The sequence below is a fragment of the Sander lucioperca genome, chromosome 10 (assembly GCF_008315115.2).
Source record: "Sander lucioperca isolate FBNREF2018 chromosome 10, SLUC_FBN_1.2, whole genome shotgun sequence".
NCBI classification, from domain to species: domain Eukaryota; kingdom Metazoa; phylum Chordata; class Actinopteri; order Perciformes; family Percidae; genus Sander; species Sander lucioperca.
Genome location: NC_050182.1, coordinates 28653062 through 28673175, shown reverse-complemented (window position 1 = coordinate 28673175; position 20114 = coordinate 28653062). Strand labels below are relative to the sequence as shown.

The following is a 20114-nucleotide window of genomic DNA, read 5'->3' as shown; positions in this document are numbered from 1 at the left end:
TCACTGCAAGTCAGCCAAATTCCCCCGAAATCATGTGATTTACAAGAAATCAAGTTTGAGCTCTTTCAGTTTGGGATGGAGTGAGCACTGTTTACTGGTTCAGGAATGATTTGCAAAGTAGAGTTCAAGTATATCTGTACACTCCCTAATTACAACATTTTAAAGCTTCTTATTTAACTTGTAACTTTCCTATCATTTTCATGTGTGTATTCATCAGTGAATATACACTTAATGGAATTTACCAAGCTGCCAAACTGTTCTGATCTGTTATAAAATGGAATTGTTTAAGATTTATGACACACATGAACACACACACACACACACACACACACACAGACTAATATCAGGTTTGAATCAGTTAAGAAGAAATATATTCAGAGACAAGGTCAGAAACTTTATTTTTTTTCTACATAAAGCTTGATGTAAGATACAATAACCAGGATAATAAATTACATAATTAGGATACACTATGCAATTCAACATTAAAAACACTGATTGGACAGATAATATACAGTTTTACATTTTTTTTAAAACTACATGTGGATGCATCAGAAATGTTTACTTTATAGTCATAGCTCTTGTGTAAATGTAAACACCCTCAAACATCCATGTCAATGTGTTTGGAAGGATTTAAGCACCAAAACTGTTATCCCAGCTAAGTGCTCTAGTTCAAGGCAATGATTCTTTTAAGCATTTCAATTGTCCAGTTTGCTGGGACCTTCTCTAATTGTAGATACAGTTTGTGTAATTGTTTAACTTTTTTATCAACTTACTTATTTTTTTACTTTATTCATGAAAAAGGTTTGCTAGCTTCAAAGAACTGAACAATATTGGCTCATCTAATCAAGCTAACATATACACATAAGTTATACACATACTAAAATGGATATGTCATGGCCCTGTGCAATCCAAAGACACATTTGGCATATGGAAGAAACATCTCTGTCAGCCTCCATTGCACTTCACCCACCACAAGCCATGTAGCCCATTGCTACATCATCTCTTTACCCATTAATAATCTGATTCTCCCCACATAGTGAGATAAACTGTATTTTTTTAAATGTATATGTCCTGCAAACTAGATAAGCAACTGATCCACATGTTTAGTTTACTTGTTTTTTAGAGATAATATATATTATATATATCTACAAATGAAACAATTTCAGCTTTTTTTTTCAGAACTTTACATAAAATTGAATTATGTCAGTCCATAGATGCAGCCTCCACCTACCAGAGAGAACTCAGGGAATTAAAAAGGCCAGGGTCTGTGAATTAAGAGAATTGATTTTCAAATTAAGAAGCCTAAATTTCAATCAGATTCAAAAGTCAAATTTGTTAAAAACATTTCCACATTTAAAAAACCTCCTTTATCACTGAACTTCAACAAGTAGTTTAAAATCCAGTATGGGCCATGCAAAGTCAACCTTTTTTGCAACACTTGAAATGCAGTCCCTTCTTTGCACACAACCACATGACAACATGTAATGATTTCCCATCTTGATTAAGTACGAGGGAGAAAACGAGAATCAGGGGCAAGATGTCCATCCACAACTCCTGGATATGGAGAAGTAACACAAGAATTGCGTTTGGACAATCAACACCAGACTCCCTGTCAAACTTGGGATGAACAGCAATAGCATCTCTTAGCCCTGGGAGTGAATCCTGCAGCGGATGGATGATTTGATAAAATATCATAGGAGATGAATTAAAACGTGCGGAAATATCTATCATAAAATGTACTAACATGTTTAAAATAATTCATGAACTGTCAAAAGAAAGCTGCAGGCTACACACTCGAAAATGTGATCTAAAAGTAGCTGTTAAAAAAAAAAGATTACACATGTTCCATAGGTTTGTCCCACTAAATGTTTTTTTTTTTAAATGTATATATTATTCATCTAACAATTCCCTTAAGTTAGTAAATTAACTTGTACTAACAAGTGAAAAAGTAAACTATTTTGATACTTACATTATGCACCACCAATGATACAGTGATATAGTCCCAGATAAGCAGCTATTAAGCATTATCCCTATGCATATAAAATATTAAACTCTTTTTCTTTCTAACTTTTTTCAAATATTATAAAGTTCACTCTACTGTGCATCCGTCCTCAACCGCTGCTTGTTCAGTTTGCCTGTCCATGTCCCCCTCTCTATCTCTTCCCCTCTATCCATCTCATTTCATGCAGGAGTGCGGTTACCTAAGAGACCAGGCCTCAATAGAGAAAATCTCTTTTTCTACAATTAACTGTGAAAGTGACAGAAGGAAAATAAGGGAGGGACCAATGGAGGAGTGCACGCTCAGAAAAGAAAAGGAGAGAGGGAAGGACACAAGTGCGCATTTCTTTTTTAACTAATTTTAATTAAAAAACTAATATTGGCACTCATTTCTAAAATTTAAACTTTAGAAATTTCAGAATAAGTACCCGTAATGAAAAGTGACCAAAGTTAAAGAAAGCTTTTAGTTAAATCTTTGGACCCTCCGACAGCAACATTTAGTTGCTGCATTTAAGCTTTTGATTGAGTAAATATATTCTGTAGTGTATTTAGTAAAGTTAATACATTCTATGATAAACAGACATGTACATTGAAGAATATATTTTATATCATATATAAGATTTTTTTGCACACTCTTAATGAATATATACGTTTCAGCTGTGTAGCATCACACACTTGAATTGGGATTAGGCCAAATTAGGTTGCATTACACTGATCCAAGTGAAAGTGAATTATGTTTTTCACCATAATCTCTAAAAATGCAGAGGGAGTGACCACTGGGTGTCCATGGAGAGATGTACACAAAAGGGTGTGGCGTGGGAATGTCCTCAGAGGTCAGGAGTGAGGGTGGAAGGGTCAGAGGTCAGAGCCAGCTGGACAGCACACAAGAGGAGATGAGGGTGAGAAAATGAGGTGAGGGGGTAGTCCAGAGACTGACTGACTGGACCCAATGGGACATTAACATTGAACTGGTGGGAGGCTCACTGACCAAGGCCTATGCTGAGAGAAACTAAGCTATGACACCCTCATGTGTAATGGTCCGTGGTAATTGACAAGTGACAAGACCCTCATTGTGGATGCAAAAACAGTTATCAAAATGCAGCGGTGGATTACAAGCTATATGTATTGGTATTCAGTGGTTATATGGGGTTATTCAATTTGTATGAAGCAAACACACTTGTATACTGATGAAACTGTTATAAGTGCTGTCCTTAACACTGAATAATATTGAAAGTGTAATATTGAATAGTACTGTCAGGCCTATAAGCATATTGGGATAAAGATACATATAACTATTATCAGTTTGAGGTTTAAGGACTCATTTTGGAATGCACAAATTATCACAATTTGTGTTCCAATAGTTTCAACTGAGAACAGTTATTATAGCTTACAAATTAAGTGCAATATATAGTTCCTGTGTTGTATCATTCTTCACACACTTTCTTCTTTTTCACCAAATAAAGTCCATTAAAACATGTCTCTGGAGACATTCATTTCAAAAGAGGCAGGATGTTTGTACTGTGTTGTAAAAACTGAAAAGTGAAGAAATATACAAATAGAAAATACACAGGCAACACATGATGTTTCTCCAAAGATTTGCTCTATGGAACAAATCGTCTGATAACAGTGAAAACTATTCACAGTTGCATTTTTGTCATACAGTTTTGAATTCAATAAAAATGTATAATTTTCAGGTTCCATGGTTATAGATGCTCATGGGTGCAGACAGGTGAGCATCTGTGAGCTCTGTCTTCTATGTGGTCGCGAGTTAAGGTCAGGTCAGTGAGGGCAGCAGGCAGTCTGGCTTAGGGCCACACTCTGGTGGTCTAAAAAAGACAATTTTGGGGCCCAACCCAGGGGGTCAACATGCAAATAGTAACCCCTGACTGAAAGGAATAGAGCAGATCAATGTTCTCACATCACTCTTGCTGCCCATGACTATGAATGTGCACGCCTACACACCACATAAGGTTTTAGTATTTAATGAAATTCAAAATTAACAATAGAGCATGCAGCTGTAATTCAACAAAGGTAGAAGTATGATGTCATAAGTGAGCATTAAAATAAGCATGATACCTCTGTTAAAGTCCATCAAAGTCTACTAGCCTGATGTCACAATTGTGAAAAACATTTTATTTAATGTTGAATTAATAACTGCAAAAATATCATTTCGAAACAGCAAAGCATGTATAACCAGAACAATATAGTGTGTCCACACGTCATTATAAAAGCTGCTCAACAACATTGTCATCTGAAGTGATGACACTCACTGACACTCATCCAGTGCATGCGTAGCAGATGAAATTCAGTTTCTCTGTCTCAGGCAAGCCTACCCACTGCTGCCTCCCAGTGGCCTCAATGGCACCTGTAACACCACAGTCATATTTCCCTTCCGATCCTTGTCCGGGGGCCCAGTTCTGGTAACAGCCAGGAGTTGACTTAGTCCAGAACCAAAAGTTAAATTTACAAATGTACCATAGACCTAGCCAAACATGGGATGATGTGGCGTTCTTTGCCATTTCAGCCACCTTACCTTGAATGTCTTTGCTGGTAATGTGGACAAGGTCATATGGTGCTCCCTGCAGTAACTCATAGCTTCAATTCATGTCTTATTTTCCTGGATTAGGATCTGGTTTCCTTTAGGAAAGACAACAGAGAGAAAAACAGAAATATAGTACTTCATTTATCATGTATGCAACATGAACACAAAGGCACATGCTAATTTGAAACATACCTGCAGGTTTTTCAGTAGTTTTCAGTAGGCTTTAGAGTTGAGGAGTGTGTAGTGGTCTGGGCTGAAGTCCCCATCAATGTTGTTAATGTAGAGACACTGTCTGTAGTTACTTGTGCAGTAGTTGTGGGAGGTTGCAGTGTTAGTAAGATTGTAAGTAATTAATGAATAGACACAAATTATAGATTTAGCTCTGTTGTGTTTTGTGTAAGGTTACACAACATAATACAATTTAACATCAAAATCACTTTGCTGATAGAGAAAGCATGTAATACAACAACTTACCTCCACGACAAACAAAACTGAGCTGGTTGACGCATTTCCGGTCACTGCCCTTTATCTATGAATACAACAGCAGCACAATCCTGACCTACAAGGTAGTTTGGCTGACTGGGTTTCCAGTAACGGAATGATGAATTGCTTCCATCAGACCACTTCCAGGGATCTTTGAACAGGCCAATCCACACATTTTGTGACACAGATGGCGCCGCGGACGGTCGACTCAGTCTGTTGGTGCGCGTTGTTTTGTAGGACCAAAACCTCACGCCACAAGAACAGTTTTTTCCCATCCGCCACTAACCTTATCAACAAGGCCCGGAACCCACCCTGACACTCTCCACACCCCACCTCTGGCTCTACATGCCACTGTACTTACTCTGCTGTACTTCTCTGTCTAGTTTTATTTTTAATACATACTGTGTATATAATTTATACTTATATTGTGTATATTCTAATACTTAATTTTCTTAACCTTCTTATATTTAGAGAATGTGACATGTACCTACAACACCAAAACAAATTCCTTGTATGTGTAAAAAACGTACTTGGCAATAAAGCTTTTTCTGATTCTGATTCCGATTCTGATTATGAACTGCCTCATTCTCTGCTGCTGAGTGTATGATAATGAGATCAGAAGACAAGTCCTTGCAGTGATTCTGAGCATCTTTCCATGATTTAGTATCAGCAACAAAAATAAAAGGACTTGTATCACTGTTGCCTGCAAGTCCAAAGGTTTGACATTTTAAATGTAAAGAACATAGTGATGTCCTGCATTTCAACATTTGTGCCATCTGAGGTAACTGACTGCAACATAGCCTTTTCACTTACCATGACAAACAAAACTTCTCTTAGTTCCACAGTCACTTTCAATCCACTTGCCGTGTTGATCCATTGCTGCACATACATCTTTATTCTTTATTGGTGGTTCTCCTGCCTTCCATTTAAGAAAATCCAGTATTTGATCAGGCCAGGACCAATGCCACATCCACTCATCTCCAGCCTCCAGGCCTATCCAGGCTCTGGGAATGTTATTTGGAACTAAAGTTATTAAATTATCCATATCTGTGGAGTTGTGAACTGTAGCTAAATCTGTGTACAGCTCTCTGCAATAGGTCTTTGCTTCTATGTAGGTCTAGGTTAGAGAGAGTAATAAGGTGAACATCTGAAGATCCCAGTGCAAAGCAGCATAATTCTGTGGAAAAAGAACAGAAGCAGGTAGCATGTTACTGCAGTTTGAATAGCAAGAATAATAACAAAACATTATAATTGATATCATTATTATATTTTGCATTACATGTCTACAACATAAGGAAAACAATCATGTAAGGTCCAAACCTGATGTAAAAAAGCAGATACAAAGTTTGAGTCCCTTTCATCACGATTAATCTGTTTTCAGTCATGATCTTGGCAAACAGCAAAACAAAAAGCAAAACAAAGTATTTATAAGTTAAGTTAATATTCTGTTATGACCTGTTGCTGTCTAACATAAGTTGCTAGAAGCTGTGAGCAGCACAGTGTTTCTACTAACAATGCCACTTGGCTTGTTCGAGACACCACTTCAGGTACGACAGACAAAGCAGTTTTTCAAGATTCTTTCTCTTTTGCACACTGTACAGCACATGGTTTCCTGGTTTGTTGAGAAATTATATGAAAACCGCTACATTCAATACAGTGATCAACAGTGGACAACTTTGTGATCTGCTGACATATGAATTATCTATTATTTTGTCATTATTTGGCCACAGGTTGCATCAACATTTACAGATTACATTACATTACGTGCTCCAAAGGGGATTAAAATCACGGATCAGGTCAGGTTATGTAAAAATCCTCCCACCTCCCCCCCAAGACAAATATATTCCTGTTCAAATTGGGCTTTTGACATCTTGTCCTTGACGTGGTTTGTCAAGAATGAAGGGTTAGGGTTTTGTTGTTGTGCAAACTGTGAAAACTGTAAACCACTTTCCCATGTCTCCCTTCCCCTGTCCTATATGAAAGACAGATGCTGACCAGAGATTAGGGTAGATTTAACACATATTTTATAATTCAAAATATCTCAGTTGGTGGAGAGCATTAACAATTAAAAAGAATACAGTTGGTGGTTCAAGTGTCCATAATCACTACACTAAGAACCCTATCCACAATGTATGTCCATAGCAAAAGGGGCAATTATTAAATTATAAAACAATATTCATTCAAATATAAAATTAATCCATTTAAATATTGAAAAAAAATCTGAAAAGAAAAACTGTTCTGTGATATTGGGGTCTGTTGGATCCAGTTTACTGGGAAAAATGGCGGCATCTAACTTAGGGCCGACCTAGTTTTTTCTTGGAAACTGGTTGGTGACAAATTCATATTTTAAACTAGTTTAACCATGCAAAAAAAAATTACGCATTTAATTAATAGAAATTGGAGGTCTCTTCTGTACCCAATGGTTAAAAAAGTGCTGCAACTAATTAACAACTCTGTTACAAAAGTACAACTCATTCTTCACCCCAAGAACAAAAGATTACAAAAACAGAACACTGTTAAATATTTTAGATGGTGAAACATGTTACCGTACAACATAACTGGAGCATGAAAACGTTGTGCAATACTGTATATTTCCCTCCTGTCAAAGGCACAAAAAAAGCCTTCCAGCACTTCTTACATTAGTAGGTGTGGCTATCCAAGAGCGTTGCGTTGTGCCCTAATTAGGCTACCAAAAAACACAGTGTGAATGTATTGCAATTTACCATCTCATACTTTAATGTTTATCAATACCTCATCATAACTAAAATTACATTTATTTTCTTCCCTTTGTCCATATAAGAATATGTGACAGAGTATGCAAATGTGTCATTTTCCATTACTTCCTCCTGAATGTGTCATTAATATAACCTATTATGACAATATTTGAAGGTGTGTGTATGATACTTTTTTTGGAAGGGAACAATTAAGAACAATATATAGAGGGAAAACAATTAACAGCAAATATAATGTTTCATAATGTTCAAGAAAATGTTCAAATATTGCGCAAAATTATGAAACGCCCAGTTAAAATGAACCAAAATCAGTCTGATTAAATAAGATAGCAAGCTAAATATACTGCAGGAGTGTCATATGACAGAACTGTTATGGGTGGTCCCACGAGACATTTTGACTCAAGGGATACTGGCTGGCTCACCGAGCCACCATGGCCTGTAAACAACACCGTCAAGTTGAAGTAAACTGGATGTGAGTGTCGGCCTATTGTCTGGCGCTGGTCTCATTAAAACGAGTATACTGAATAGGTTTTCAACAATGCGTCGAAGGTGTGTCTGGTAAGTAAATTCCATCCTTCAAACGACCATGAGCTGTTTTGTCATCAACTGCTTCAGACCATCACCCTGAACCGTGCACTAAGCTAATGTTAGCTATATTAGCCGTAGTTGCAGCTAACAAGCTTATCTTAGCTAGCTAGAAAACATTGCGCTATTTGTGAAGATGTATTGAAGTGATTCGATGACCGTCGAGTTATCAAGCTCCACGTTTCGTGATGATTAACGCGGTATGTTTATATCGTAGTTTTATGAAACGTTACAGGATGCAATATCAGCCAGACGTAGCTAGCTGCAACCAAAGCTAATATTAGCTGTCGCCTGGGTTTATGGGTTTGTAGTTAGCTAGCTAGAAACGTAGGGCATTGTTTATGTGTTACGATCAGTAACGTTACTTACTTAACGTTAGCTATATGTATTCATGAAAATACTCCTGGGCAGTGGCACTTCTTTTTACGGTGGCAGTTTAAATTTGCTTAATGTTCTCCATGCTGTAACGTTACTGCGTACGTTATCGTTAGCAACATTTAGCAAACGTGTAACGTTAACGTTATTGCAATGCCAGCTAACGCTAACAGACACTGTGTGACCAAATGTTTGTCTTTATAGTTTCTTCAGTTTGAACAAAAATGATCTTAACTAAACACACCAAACGTTGCTAAATCTCGATGGGTGTTTTCCTTAAATGTGAACAATTTAAATAATGTAAAACAATGTAGATGTTGGTGGTAGCAAGTTGAAAGCGTATCACTAAAAAACGACGGCACTTTAAAATATAACTATCGTTCTTTTTTTATTGGTGCCTTCTGTGTTCAGTTAAATAAAATAATGTATAGTGTAATGTAGGAATAATTTCCTTTCAGTTTTTTTTCAACTCAAGTAATTTGTTGTATTTTAGCAGTATAATAAACGCATCAGAAAGTAATGTAAAGAACTGTATGTTTCTTTATTGCAAGTAATATCAACAATGTAATCGCATATCTCATATTTCCCTTATATCATGCAGCCCCATGTGGTTCCAATTATGTTCTAACACCACATCACTTCTTTTGTGTGGCAATTCATTTGCCAGGTTTATTTGAAGGGTTTAGTTTGGTAGGTTGACTAACATAGGGCAACAACTTATGATTATTTTTGGTCTATTAAATGTCAGAAAACCGTGGAAAATTCCATCACAGTTTCCTAAAGTCCAAGATGTCTTGAAATGTCTTACTTTGTCTGACCAACAGTCCAAAACCCAAAGATATTTCATTTTCAATTATATAAAACGGAGAAAAGTAGCAAATCCTCTGAGCCGGAGACTGACATGATGCTTTGCTTGAAATTAATTATTTTAAAGGAATAATAGACTATCACATTTTTATTTTATTCTGCTAGGGAGTCCTGGGGCACGTTTCAGGAAGGAGGTTTAACAAACTCTGAGTTTAACCGTGATGTCTGAGTTGATTTTCCCTGAGATGGGAAACTCTGAGTTTTCAGTTTCAGAACAGCTGATATGAGTTGGTTCAATCAACTCGGAGTAGGTTGACTTAGAGCTAAGCGCGTGCACCACCACAATAAAAAGGCAGCATGAATGGAGCCATGATACTACGATTCACCATGGCAACAACCACAAACAAACTGGTCGGCGGAAATACTCATGCGCACATACAGCGAGTTTGAACATGTATTTAGTTAAAAAAAAACAACACAGCGGCTGCTGTAAAATAGCGAGAATTGGTGTGGGAGAAAATTGCTGCTCGAGTCAATGCGTAAGCTCTAATATAGTGTATTAATTTCATATTTAATCACAGGTAGCCTATAATATTACTGGTGAAAACTGAAATGATAGTACACCTATAATTTCATTTAGGTGCAATCCTGCCGGCGAAAAAGTAAACTACTACTAATCCCATTCTGAGGTTGCAGCACCATCATTAACAGAATTATGATTTACAATCATTTATTTCTTTTTAATGTCTCTTACTGGTTTGTGTCCATGCAGGGAACTCTACACAAATGTTTAAAACACATTTCAGAGCACATTCTTCTGACGGCGCTACAGTGGCTTTACTAATATTCTCTGCATCACCAGTGTTGTAAAGAAAACTGCCGTTTGCAAAAAACATAATGCGACACAAATAATGTGCTGGGATGTAGAGCATGTCCACGATGGGTGACGTTAGCGATATGAGGACGGATAAGGTTATGTAGGCTACATAACTGATAGACTGGGAAGAAAAATGATACCGCTCAAATAGGAAGTTATCTGGAAATGAAAATGCATCTATAGTCGGGGCCTCAATATCATCTCCCGACGTATGTTTAACTCCCTGCGAAGTAATACAGCTTCTTCATCAACGGGATCGTTGACAAAAGGAAACGCCATGTTCGGAACAAAAACGTTTTATAAGTCTGCCCAACAGATAATAAACCAACACTGTTGTTTTATTCATGCAGATGACAAACTAAATAGACATACTAAAATGTGCCTGATACAGACTGAATGAATGAATGAATGAGGAAATGAAAGTGCGCTGTGTCAGAGGGAGGAGACTGAGAGAAACTTGAGGTTTTCTTGAAGAAAACCTGCTCCCGACCAGGTTAGGTTCACAGACTCCGTAACCATAGTAACTGACTCTGAGGTTAAGTTACCTCTCTTTCTGAAACGGGCTGGAGTAACCCCTCTCTCTCAGGTTTGATTAACCTCTCTTTCTGAAACGGAAAACTCAGAGTTTCCCTCATCTCAGGGTTAACAAACTCCGAGTTTTCACTAAACCTGCTTTCTGAAACGGACCCCAGGTCAAGATAGTCGGCAAAACAAAACAGGGACAGATACCAATACAAAATAATTGACATTGGCAATTAGAATTCAGTTGATTGACTTAATCTTTTAAGATTAAGTCAAACCTATTTGTTTCAAGTTCAATCAAAAAACTCATAATATCCTTTTGTTTCACCCTCAGATTGATATCCTTCAGACGGGACCGCCTCCTCTCCACTGGGTAGCTTACTAGCCATGTCCTCACAGCAGCCCAACAGTTCAGCCTCCAACAGCCCCACCAGCATCTTGGGTTCTCCTTTCTCAGTTATCAGCCCCTCACTTAACTCCCCAGTGGTCTCACCCTCTCTGGGGTTTGGACCCATCAGCAACAGTCAGGTAACTGGCAGCCATTATAGTCTGTGAATGTATGTTATTATACACTTCATTTTTGTATTTAAGAGATTAATCTGCTTTAGTTGTAGGGTACCGGTGTTTGTTTACATGGGCACAGGCTATGTTATGTTAATTTTGGGTAAACTGCAATGCATTTCTTTTTTACCGTATGTACAGTGCAATGAAAAGAGGAGGAAGCAAATTTGGATAATGCAAAAAAGCATGTAAAGTGACGTACAATTAACCAAAGACATTATAGTGTTTTAATTATTATTATTTTGGTTGCTTTGTGTATCCAGATCTCTTCTTCAGCACCTATATCAGGGATGCACTCAATCAGCAGCTCAGAAGATATCAAGCCTCCGTTTGGCCTGAGGCCCATGCCAGCTCACAGCCCTGGAATAATGTTGTCTCAGAAACGCATGTGTGTCATCTGTGGGGACCGCTCTTCTGGTGAGTTAGTGCGCTAAGAGCAGGATTAGCAGAAGAGAAGCATCAGCTTTAGACTGTTTTATTTAATTTTAGTATGGATAATCCCCTGCTGTCAAGTGTTTCCTCAACATTTTAACAAAATGGATCTCAGTCACTGTTACTAATAGAAATAGGCTACAAAATGTGTGTCAGACTGTCACCTTCACTTTGGTGTTTTGTTGGATTTCCCCATCAGCCTCTAACTTTAACTTTTTTTATTTGTGTAATTTACAGGCAAGCACTATGGAGTGTACAGCTGTGAGGGTTGCAAAGGTTTCTTCAAACGAACTGTGCGCAAAGACCTTAGCTATACCTGCAGGGATAACAAAGAGTGCCTGGTCGACAAACGCCAGCGCAATCGCTGCCAGTACTGCCGCTACCAGAAGTGCCTGGCCATGGGCATGAAGAGGGAAGGTATGCAAGGAACAGGGTCTAATTAGAGGTTTAAGTTCATTTTGAGAGCCTGTTTGGCTATTGAAGGTTTAGAAACACGTTTTGTTGCGAGCTGTCTTCCATGCAACTATACAAAGGAGGATACATTGGAGTTTTCTGCAACATAGAGTTAAATATAAATTTTTAGAATGATTTAAACATTGGCAGTCATTACATTTCTTAGAATAACCAATTATGCTAAAGGAAGCCCAATTAAATTGATTAAGTACTATTGGATTAGTACTATTTCCGTCGTAGGTGAGGGTGGATGCTAGATTAGATAGATTAGATAAGATAAAGGGTAGAGACGAGTGTATTGGGGCTGGTTTATATAACTAACCCCTCTCCATCTCTTCTCTTCATTTTCTCCTATTCTACCCTTTCTCCATCTTTCAATAGTGATCAAACATGTAAAGTGGATAAAAGAAGATGGAAAAGATGAGGGATGGATGAGTATGACATTGAAATTTTAAAGATACTGTATTTTTATGTTACTGAGAATTAGCCTGTTGTGTTAGACATGCAAAATTGTTGACTGGTGGATTGACGTGTGAAAACATACCCAGAAATGATGGTGAGCGAGGATCGCTGTGGTATAGTGCCTTGTGATGATACACTGCTTTGTAAAATAAGCAGTCAGACAGGTGTAGTTATTTAATGAATCTGTGTAACTGTCTTTAAAGTCTGAGTGGATTGGTGTAAAAGCAGCAAAATATATAATGAATCATTCTAGTTAAGGCCTTCATAGGCCACATGGTCAGTTTTAAGTATCTTAAATGCGTACAGTATACGATACATATATTATGAGAGGTGTTGCCTCTTTACTAAGTCTGTGCAGCTCAAATTTTGGCTCCAGATTTAAACACAAAGTCTGTGCGCTCTGCTTTGCCAGTTTAATCACCATGTCAGTTTGTTTTGGCTGTACCTTTGTCAGTGTCTGAACTGCCAGTGCTATGGGTAGATTATATGTTACAGTGTCAGTATTTTTAAAGAGATACTGACAGTTCTGTTGTTTTTTTTCCTCCCAATTTGATTGAGGGAAGTTAGAATTTTTTGGATCAGACAACAGCTTCTGTTCTTTCACCTCATTGAGATCACAGTCTCCTTTTGGGTTGCTGTAGACAACATAGACTCTTAGTTGACTGCCGTTGAGTTTTAACAAACTTCACATGCTAATCTCTGTTGTCCTAGTGCTTTGTGCTGTTAGTACAGTGCCACTCTGGAGTAATGCTGCCTTTATAGTTGGGATGGGAAAAACAATAGATTTTTTTAGATGCATTGTGATTCTGTCTTTAACTATTTAATATTCAACTGTAAAACACTAGGCTAATGCATGTTAGCTAACTGGAAGGCATGTTAATAACAATCTCATGCATGTAACTTCACACTGCCAGTAACTATACTTTTGTTTATAATGGAAGTTAATTCATCTGACTTTTGTCATGATGGATGTTAAATATGCTATTTTGAATGTACTATACAGTAGAAAACATATGGAAATGAAAAATCATTGTTTAAAATATACATTAAGAAACGTTTCATAATCAGTTCTTAACTCCCTGAATCAAAATCAAATCTAGAAGAATGTACTGTAGAAATTGCCAGCCCCACACTTGAGGTATAATTGACAGTAATCCACTGAATGCAACGCTTTTGAAATTGACTTGTGCTGTCATGTTTACATTTTTGTCAAGACAGTTTAGAATTTGAACAAGACTTTCTCAATGCAGCAAAAACCCTGCAAAGACACAGAGCACTTTGCATAATATCACTCTTTAACCCATACATTCCATTAGTTTACAGTTTTCATTCTTCAGTATTTACATCATCTCATTCCTTTTCTCCCCCCCGCCACTGTTTCCTTATGTTTTGTCTGACCCAGCGGTCCAGGAGGAGCGCCAGAGGAACCGAGAGCGTGAAGGAGAGCTTGAGTTCAGTGTCGGCGTGAATGAGGAGATGCCTGTGGAGAAGATTTTAGAGGCAGAGACGGCTGTGGAGCAGAAGACTGAACTTCACTCTGATGGCGGTTCTGCAGGCAACTCTGTGAGTGGTTACAACATTGCAATCAATATATTTATATAAGTCACTTTTTTCAGTCACCTGCATGATGAGTTTGGACCTCCATGATTTTAGAATGACCTAATTAAAAGCATGCTCTTAAGTACAGACTTACTGTAATTGCTGGAAGTATTTGGTTTGGATGTACAATTAAGAAAATGTAATCTGTTGTTTGGTTTCAGCCCCATGATGCAGTTACCAACATCTGTCAGACTGCAGACAAACAGCTGTTTGCCTTGGTGGAGTGGGCAAAGAGAATCCCTCACTTCTCTGAACTGCCCCTCGATGACCAGGTCATCCTCCTGCGTGCAGGTACGATAGAGCAGCCATGAATGATCCGTATGGAACTGCACCTTCAAAATCAACACATAGAACACGGAGATCAGATCCACATCATGTCTTTGCAAGTTTATCAGAGGCAGATTATGAATGTTGCAGTATTACAAAATACAATACAAAGAGTAGCAAGGCCAAGGATACTTGATCAAATAGTCTGTTTTTATTTTTCTAGTGTGGGTTAGCCTTATACAACTACACTGCTATCTAAGATAGTGTTATGTGAACTGCTAAATACATTTTATTTGCACATTTGAATAAATAAACAGTCCCTCCAGGATTTCGCGATGTCGCCAATTCACACGAATTCAACCAATCACCGCAAATTTGGTGCGACTCGCAATTTTGACCAATCACCTGAAGTTTCCCGCGACTTCAACCAATCACAGCAGTCCCACGTGCACTCTGAGAGCTAATGACCAAGCGGGAGTGAGAATGGGTTGATCATTTCCTTGTTTGTGACATGAACACGAGACGTGTGTGTGACTCGAACATCTCACATTTACCAACAAAACGTACAGCGAAAGACCGTGCAAAACATTTCAGACCGTCCTGCCAACCTGTATACATTTTAACATCAATGTAGACTGTAACGATTTAAAAGTCACTGAAGTTGCTGCCGTTTCCATCCTGGCTGTTGGCTCTCTGCAGCGGGTGGGGCTGCTGCTCCGTTCCCCCTGCGACTGATGCTTGCACACACACACACACACACACAAACACACGGTGGATGCAGGACAAAAAGGTGATGAGACGACACGATGACCTAAATTGAGGACAGCTGCGCTCGTTATTGTAAGTGCAATGACAAGTTAAAGTCAGTACTTTATCAAACCGTATGAATGTGTGTCCCAGGCCAAGTTAGGAAATTAACTAATGTAAAGATCAACAAGCCACTGACACATATGTTCAAATTTGATTCATTCAATAAATATTTTTTTGTCTTAAATCCACCAGCCATTTTCATATTATACCAACATTTGCAGCATCCTGAGCCTTTTTGGTAAGGTCTCTCTCGCAACTTCATTGCAACAAACATACAAAAGACATTGCAACTTTGATCGCAATTTTTTACAAAAGCTCCCACGAAATCAGGCATTTTGGGCCGCAACAATCTCAAAACAAGGCTGCAAAATCCTGGAGGGACTGAATAAACTAAAAACAAAATGTTAAAAGTAGGGTTTGGTGTGGCCGGGTTAGCTCAGTTGGTAGAGCAGGCGCACATATATAGAGGTTTACTCCTCGACAGAGTGGCCGCGGGTTCGAGTCCGACCTGCGGCCCTTTGCTGCATGTCATTCCCCCTCTCCCCTTTCATGTCTTCATCTGTCCTAAGGAAATAATGGCCTAAAAAGCCCCGAAAAATTATCTTTAAAAAAAAAAAAAAGTAGGGTTTGGTATCGTGGTTTCTTTTCCGGTACCGGTGCTAAAGCGATACTTTTAAAACGGTGCCGGTACCTGAACTGATACTGTTTAAGAAAGTAAAAAAGAAAGAAAGAAGGGTACTAAACAACAGTCGGCGACATTAAAGAATGGCTTGTTTATTGCTAAGGCCATATGGTCAAAATTAAATTATATAATTAATAATGTAATAACTATAACTTATAACAATAACTTATTTCACTATTAAATTGTTGTTGAATGACAAAAACAACCACCAGATGGGAAAAGGGTATTTTACAATAACTTTGAATGCACCAGTTTCAGTGAACGCAGTGTTGTTTTTCCATCAACGGCAGCTGCAGACTGTTAGTCCCGGTGTTGGAATCCTCTCCAGTGAAACACAGTCACACTTTACACTGTTTAGTGTTAGCTGTCAGCATTGTAACCGTGTTTAATCCAGCTACTAGCTAGCGGTAGGCCAACGTTAGCTGCTGTCGATTGTGGTGTTAACTAGCGTCACGTGCAGCGATGCTTCTGTTGCCTCTAACGTCCGTTTCGGAGCATCAGAGAGAAGCGCAGGCATATCAGTGCCACCAAAATCCACGTTGCTATTCGGTCCGCTAGATACCGGTCGTTAAGGCACCGGTGCCATATTAGCACCGGGTTCGGTACCCAACCCTAGTTAAATGTAAGAACACAAGGAAATATTTAAAGCCTGGAGGTGAACCTTTTGCTGCCCTTAACATCAAATCTAGGGTGAAAGTAACTACAAAGCAACTTGAATAATATCTGTGAAAACTCCAAATTATGGTAATATTGTTGATAGCCTGAATGTTGCTATTTGTGCATGCATAGATGAAATAAAAGGTAGAATTGATATTGTTAATTAATGCACAATAAAATATATTTGAGGATGGCAACAGGTATTCTTTGACATAAGTTTTTTGGCCAGTTGTATTTTTTGAGTTATGCAGCTGTAATTGGAGGGATATAGAAAAGTGTGAGCCTAGGTATCTGTTATGTGTTCGGTGATGTCCCTAAAAGGTTTTACTGGTAATAACTTGAGTTTGTAAAAGTGTGTTGCACTGGTACACTGGATTAGGACCCAGTGGAAGTGAATCTCAAAGGGAACTGGTAGCTATCAAATGTTTGCAACAGTGGAAATGCATCCTGATGTGTCAGGGGCAAAGTAGTGATGGTGTACACAGTCGCACTGAAATTAAAACAGTTTTTCTTTTATAGTACTGGTTTCAACCTCAGGAGGGAATTTTTTCCACAATTCAAAGAGTTCAAACCAGCCTTTCATTGAGACTGTAATTTCACCTTAAGAACTACTGACATGTTTGTCATTGCTCATTACTTACCAGTTTTATTGCATTTCATTTGTCAGGCTGGAATGAGCTCCTCATTGCTTCGTTCTCCCATCGCTCCATTGGTTTGAAGGATGGAGTTCTCCTGGCCTCTGAGCTGCAGCGTGACAATGCACACAGCGCAGGAGTTGGAGCCATTTTTGACAGGTGTGCCTATGGAGACAAAAAACTGCCAGCATACTCAATGATAAATTGCAACTAATTGTAATGTATTTGTCTAATGTTGCACATATGTGTAGTGTCTGTATAATAACTGGTTTAATTTAACACAGGGAGAGTGTGCAGAGCGCAGAGGTCGGTGCCATATTTGACAGGTAATTTTACACTTTTGTAATATGTATTGGAGTCAATGCAATTAGTTTATTTTTCTCATTATGCTCTTATTTTACACTCAAACATTTTCCAAAATTCTTTGCAAAATGTGTCATTATTTAGGGTCCTTACGGAGCTCGTCAATAAAATGAGAGATATGCAAATGGACAAAGCAGAGCTGGGCTGCCTCCGAGCCATCGTCCTCTTCAACCCAGGTGCCTGCGCAGTGCTGATATCTAAATTATAAGAAACATTTTACAAAATGGGATATATCATTAAATGTCCTGCCGCTGATCAAAATATTTCTTTATTTTATTGCAGATGCTAAAGGGCTTTCCAACACCGGTGAGGTGGAGCTCCTTAGAGAAAAGGTCTATGCATCATTGGAAGCGTACTGCAAACAGAAATACCCAGAGCAGCAGGGAAGGTAAATGTCCTCAGCAATCCATGTCACAAGCTTGACATGCTCTTGTTTTTCACTCTACTGCTTTCATTTTACATTGTAAAATAGTTAAAAATCATTGGTGCAACATTTATCGTGTCAAGCTAAATGATGTCGTCTTTGCTCCATGCAGGTTTGCTAAGCTCCTTCTTCGACTGCCAGCACTGCGATCTATTGGCTTGAAGTGCTTGGAGCATCTCTTCTTCTTCAAGCTTATCGGTGACACACCTATTGACACTTTCCTCATGGAAATGCTTGAAGCTCCCCATCAGTTGTCTTAGATAGGAAACGCGTACTGTGGTTAGGTTTAGATAGCTGAAGTCTGGGAAGCTGGAGTGGGACTGGAGTGGCACTTTAAGTTCTTTGAAGATTTGTCAATTTGTCTCACTGCTGTCTGGGTTACACTATTTTAGTGCAGCACAGATTTGCTCTTTAGACCAAACCCAAGGCTTGGCATGATCTACAAGCTGGTGCTATATGTTGAAATAACTTCATGAGTAACTAAGTATTTTTAAAAATCACAGGAACTATAATTTGGGTATACATTTTTATATAAGCTTTTTAGACATCTCAAACATCAAGCTTCAGTTGTTTCTCCAACTGAACTGATCCCCAAAACTTATTTTTTAAAAGGAAGGCAACCTGAATCATGTGTATGCATTAAGGACGTAGTCTTCTTTTTATAATTTGTAATTCAAGCCAGCTCTAAAAGAATATAATTGTACCAAACAGTTGTCACCGGGAACTGTGTCCAACAACAGCTCTGAGTTTACTTGTATCCATTGCAGAAGATTAATTCCTAACCGTGACCCTGCGATAGAAGACAAGTCAGCTGTTGAAAACTGTCGGGTCGGACTTGTCTGCGTTAATTGAGGATCAGCTTTATGTGTAATACACAATTAGTGTTGTTTACTTCTTTGCCATTTTATAAATCTAATCACTTTGTGGTTAACGATTAAACTGCACTGCACACTTGCTATGTACTATTTCTAAAACACTTTTAATAAACACCTGACCTTTAACAGTCAGGCGTTTGTCTTTTGGTGCTATTTCAGTAATAATTTGACATTATTGGTGCAGATGCACACCAAACCACAGACCTAAGAAAAATATGCAAAACTGAAAATCCCTTTGTTAATTTTTGTTAAAAAATGTAGCAATATAAAATGTAAACAGCATAAGAGCTTTCTGCCTGTCAGTCATTCAGGGGTTTTACAAAGTAAATCATGTCTGGTGGAAAGGGAATACTCCATTTTGTAATTTATCTATACAATTGAAAGGTACTGTGCAAAAGTAATTGTTCAGGGAAAATGTATATTGATAAATTTGAATTATGATCAGGATATACAAATTATATAATTCTTAATATGTGCCCTTGTTTTTTTTTGTTTTCAGCTAGTATAAAGCAGAACATGTCTTGGGTTGCACTGGATTTGCTGAGACTGTTTCAGCTGATTTTTATTTTTTCTGTGCTTTTTTTTTTGATGCTCAATTGTTTTTTTTCCAAACTTTCCCCCCTTTTTGTAGGTAGCTGTCTTGTTCATCGTTATGTCTCTGCAACTTATTAAAAGCAAACCATAATCACATTTAGATCCATAACACCTGTGGACGTATAGGAATTTTAAACAAGACCAAATGATGGGTCTGTGTGGTGGCCATGTGTAAACCCCAGATGAGCTGTATTGGTGAGCTTGTCATCGACCTCTATATGCTCTTGAACATAAAGTGACTTGAAGCATGGGTTGTGTGGACTGAAAATAAAGAGGCTTAAGTTTTCTTTGGTTTGCTTTTTCCCCCAAAAGTGTTAGATGTGACACATATTTTTCTAAAACAACACAATTGAAAGATGTAGTAAAAACAAATAGTCAA

The 20114-nt window shown here is 38.1% G+C and overlaps 1 protein-coding gene across 3 annotated transcripts; it reads left to right on the top strand.

Annotated features, from left to right (window-relative positions):
* The first annotated feature begins 8103 nt into the window (after positions 1-8103).
* On the top strand, positions 8104-20112 carry rxrbb (retinoid x receptor, beta b). 3 transcript variants are annotated; one of them, XM_031298971.2, is made up of 12 exons: positions 8104-8313; positions 11256-11449; positions 11746-11899; positions 12152-12331; positions 12749-12802; positions 14232-14392; positions 14590-14719; positions 17512-17638; positions 17764-17805; positions 17927-18018; positions 18125-18230; positions 18379-20112. In XM_031298971.2, exons 2-12 carry the CDS (start codon positions 11309-11311, stop codon positions 18524-18526), a joined length of 1335 nt encoding a protein of 444 aa, XP_031154831.1. In that variant the 5' UTR covers positions 8104-8313; positions 11256-11308; the 3' UTR covers positions 18527-20112. The 3 variants fall into 3 exon arrangements, with proteins under 3 accessions (XP_031154831.1, XP_031154833.1, XP_031154832.1); XM_031298972.2 differs by lacking the exon at positions 8104-8313 and adding an exon at positions 8370-8540; XM_031298973.2 differs by lacking the exon at positions 12749-12802.
* The last annotated feature ends 2 nt before the right edge of the window (positions 20113-20114 follow it).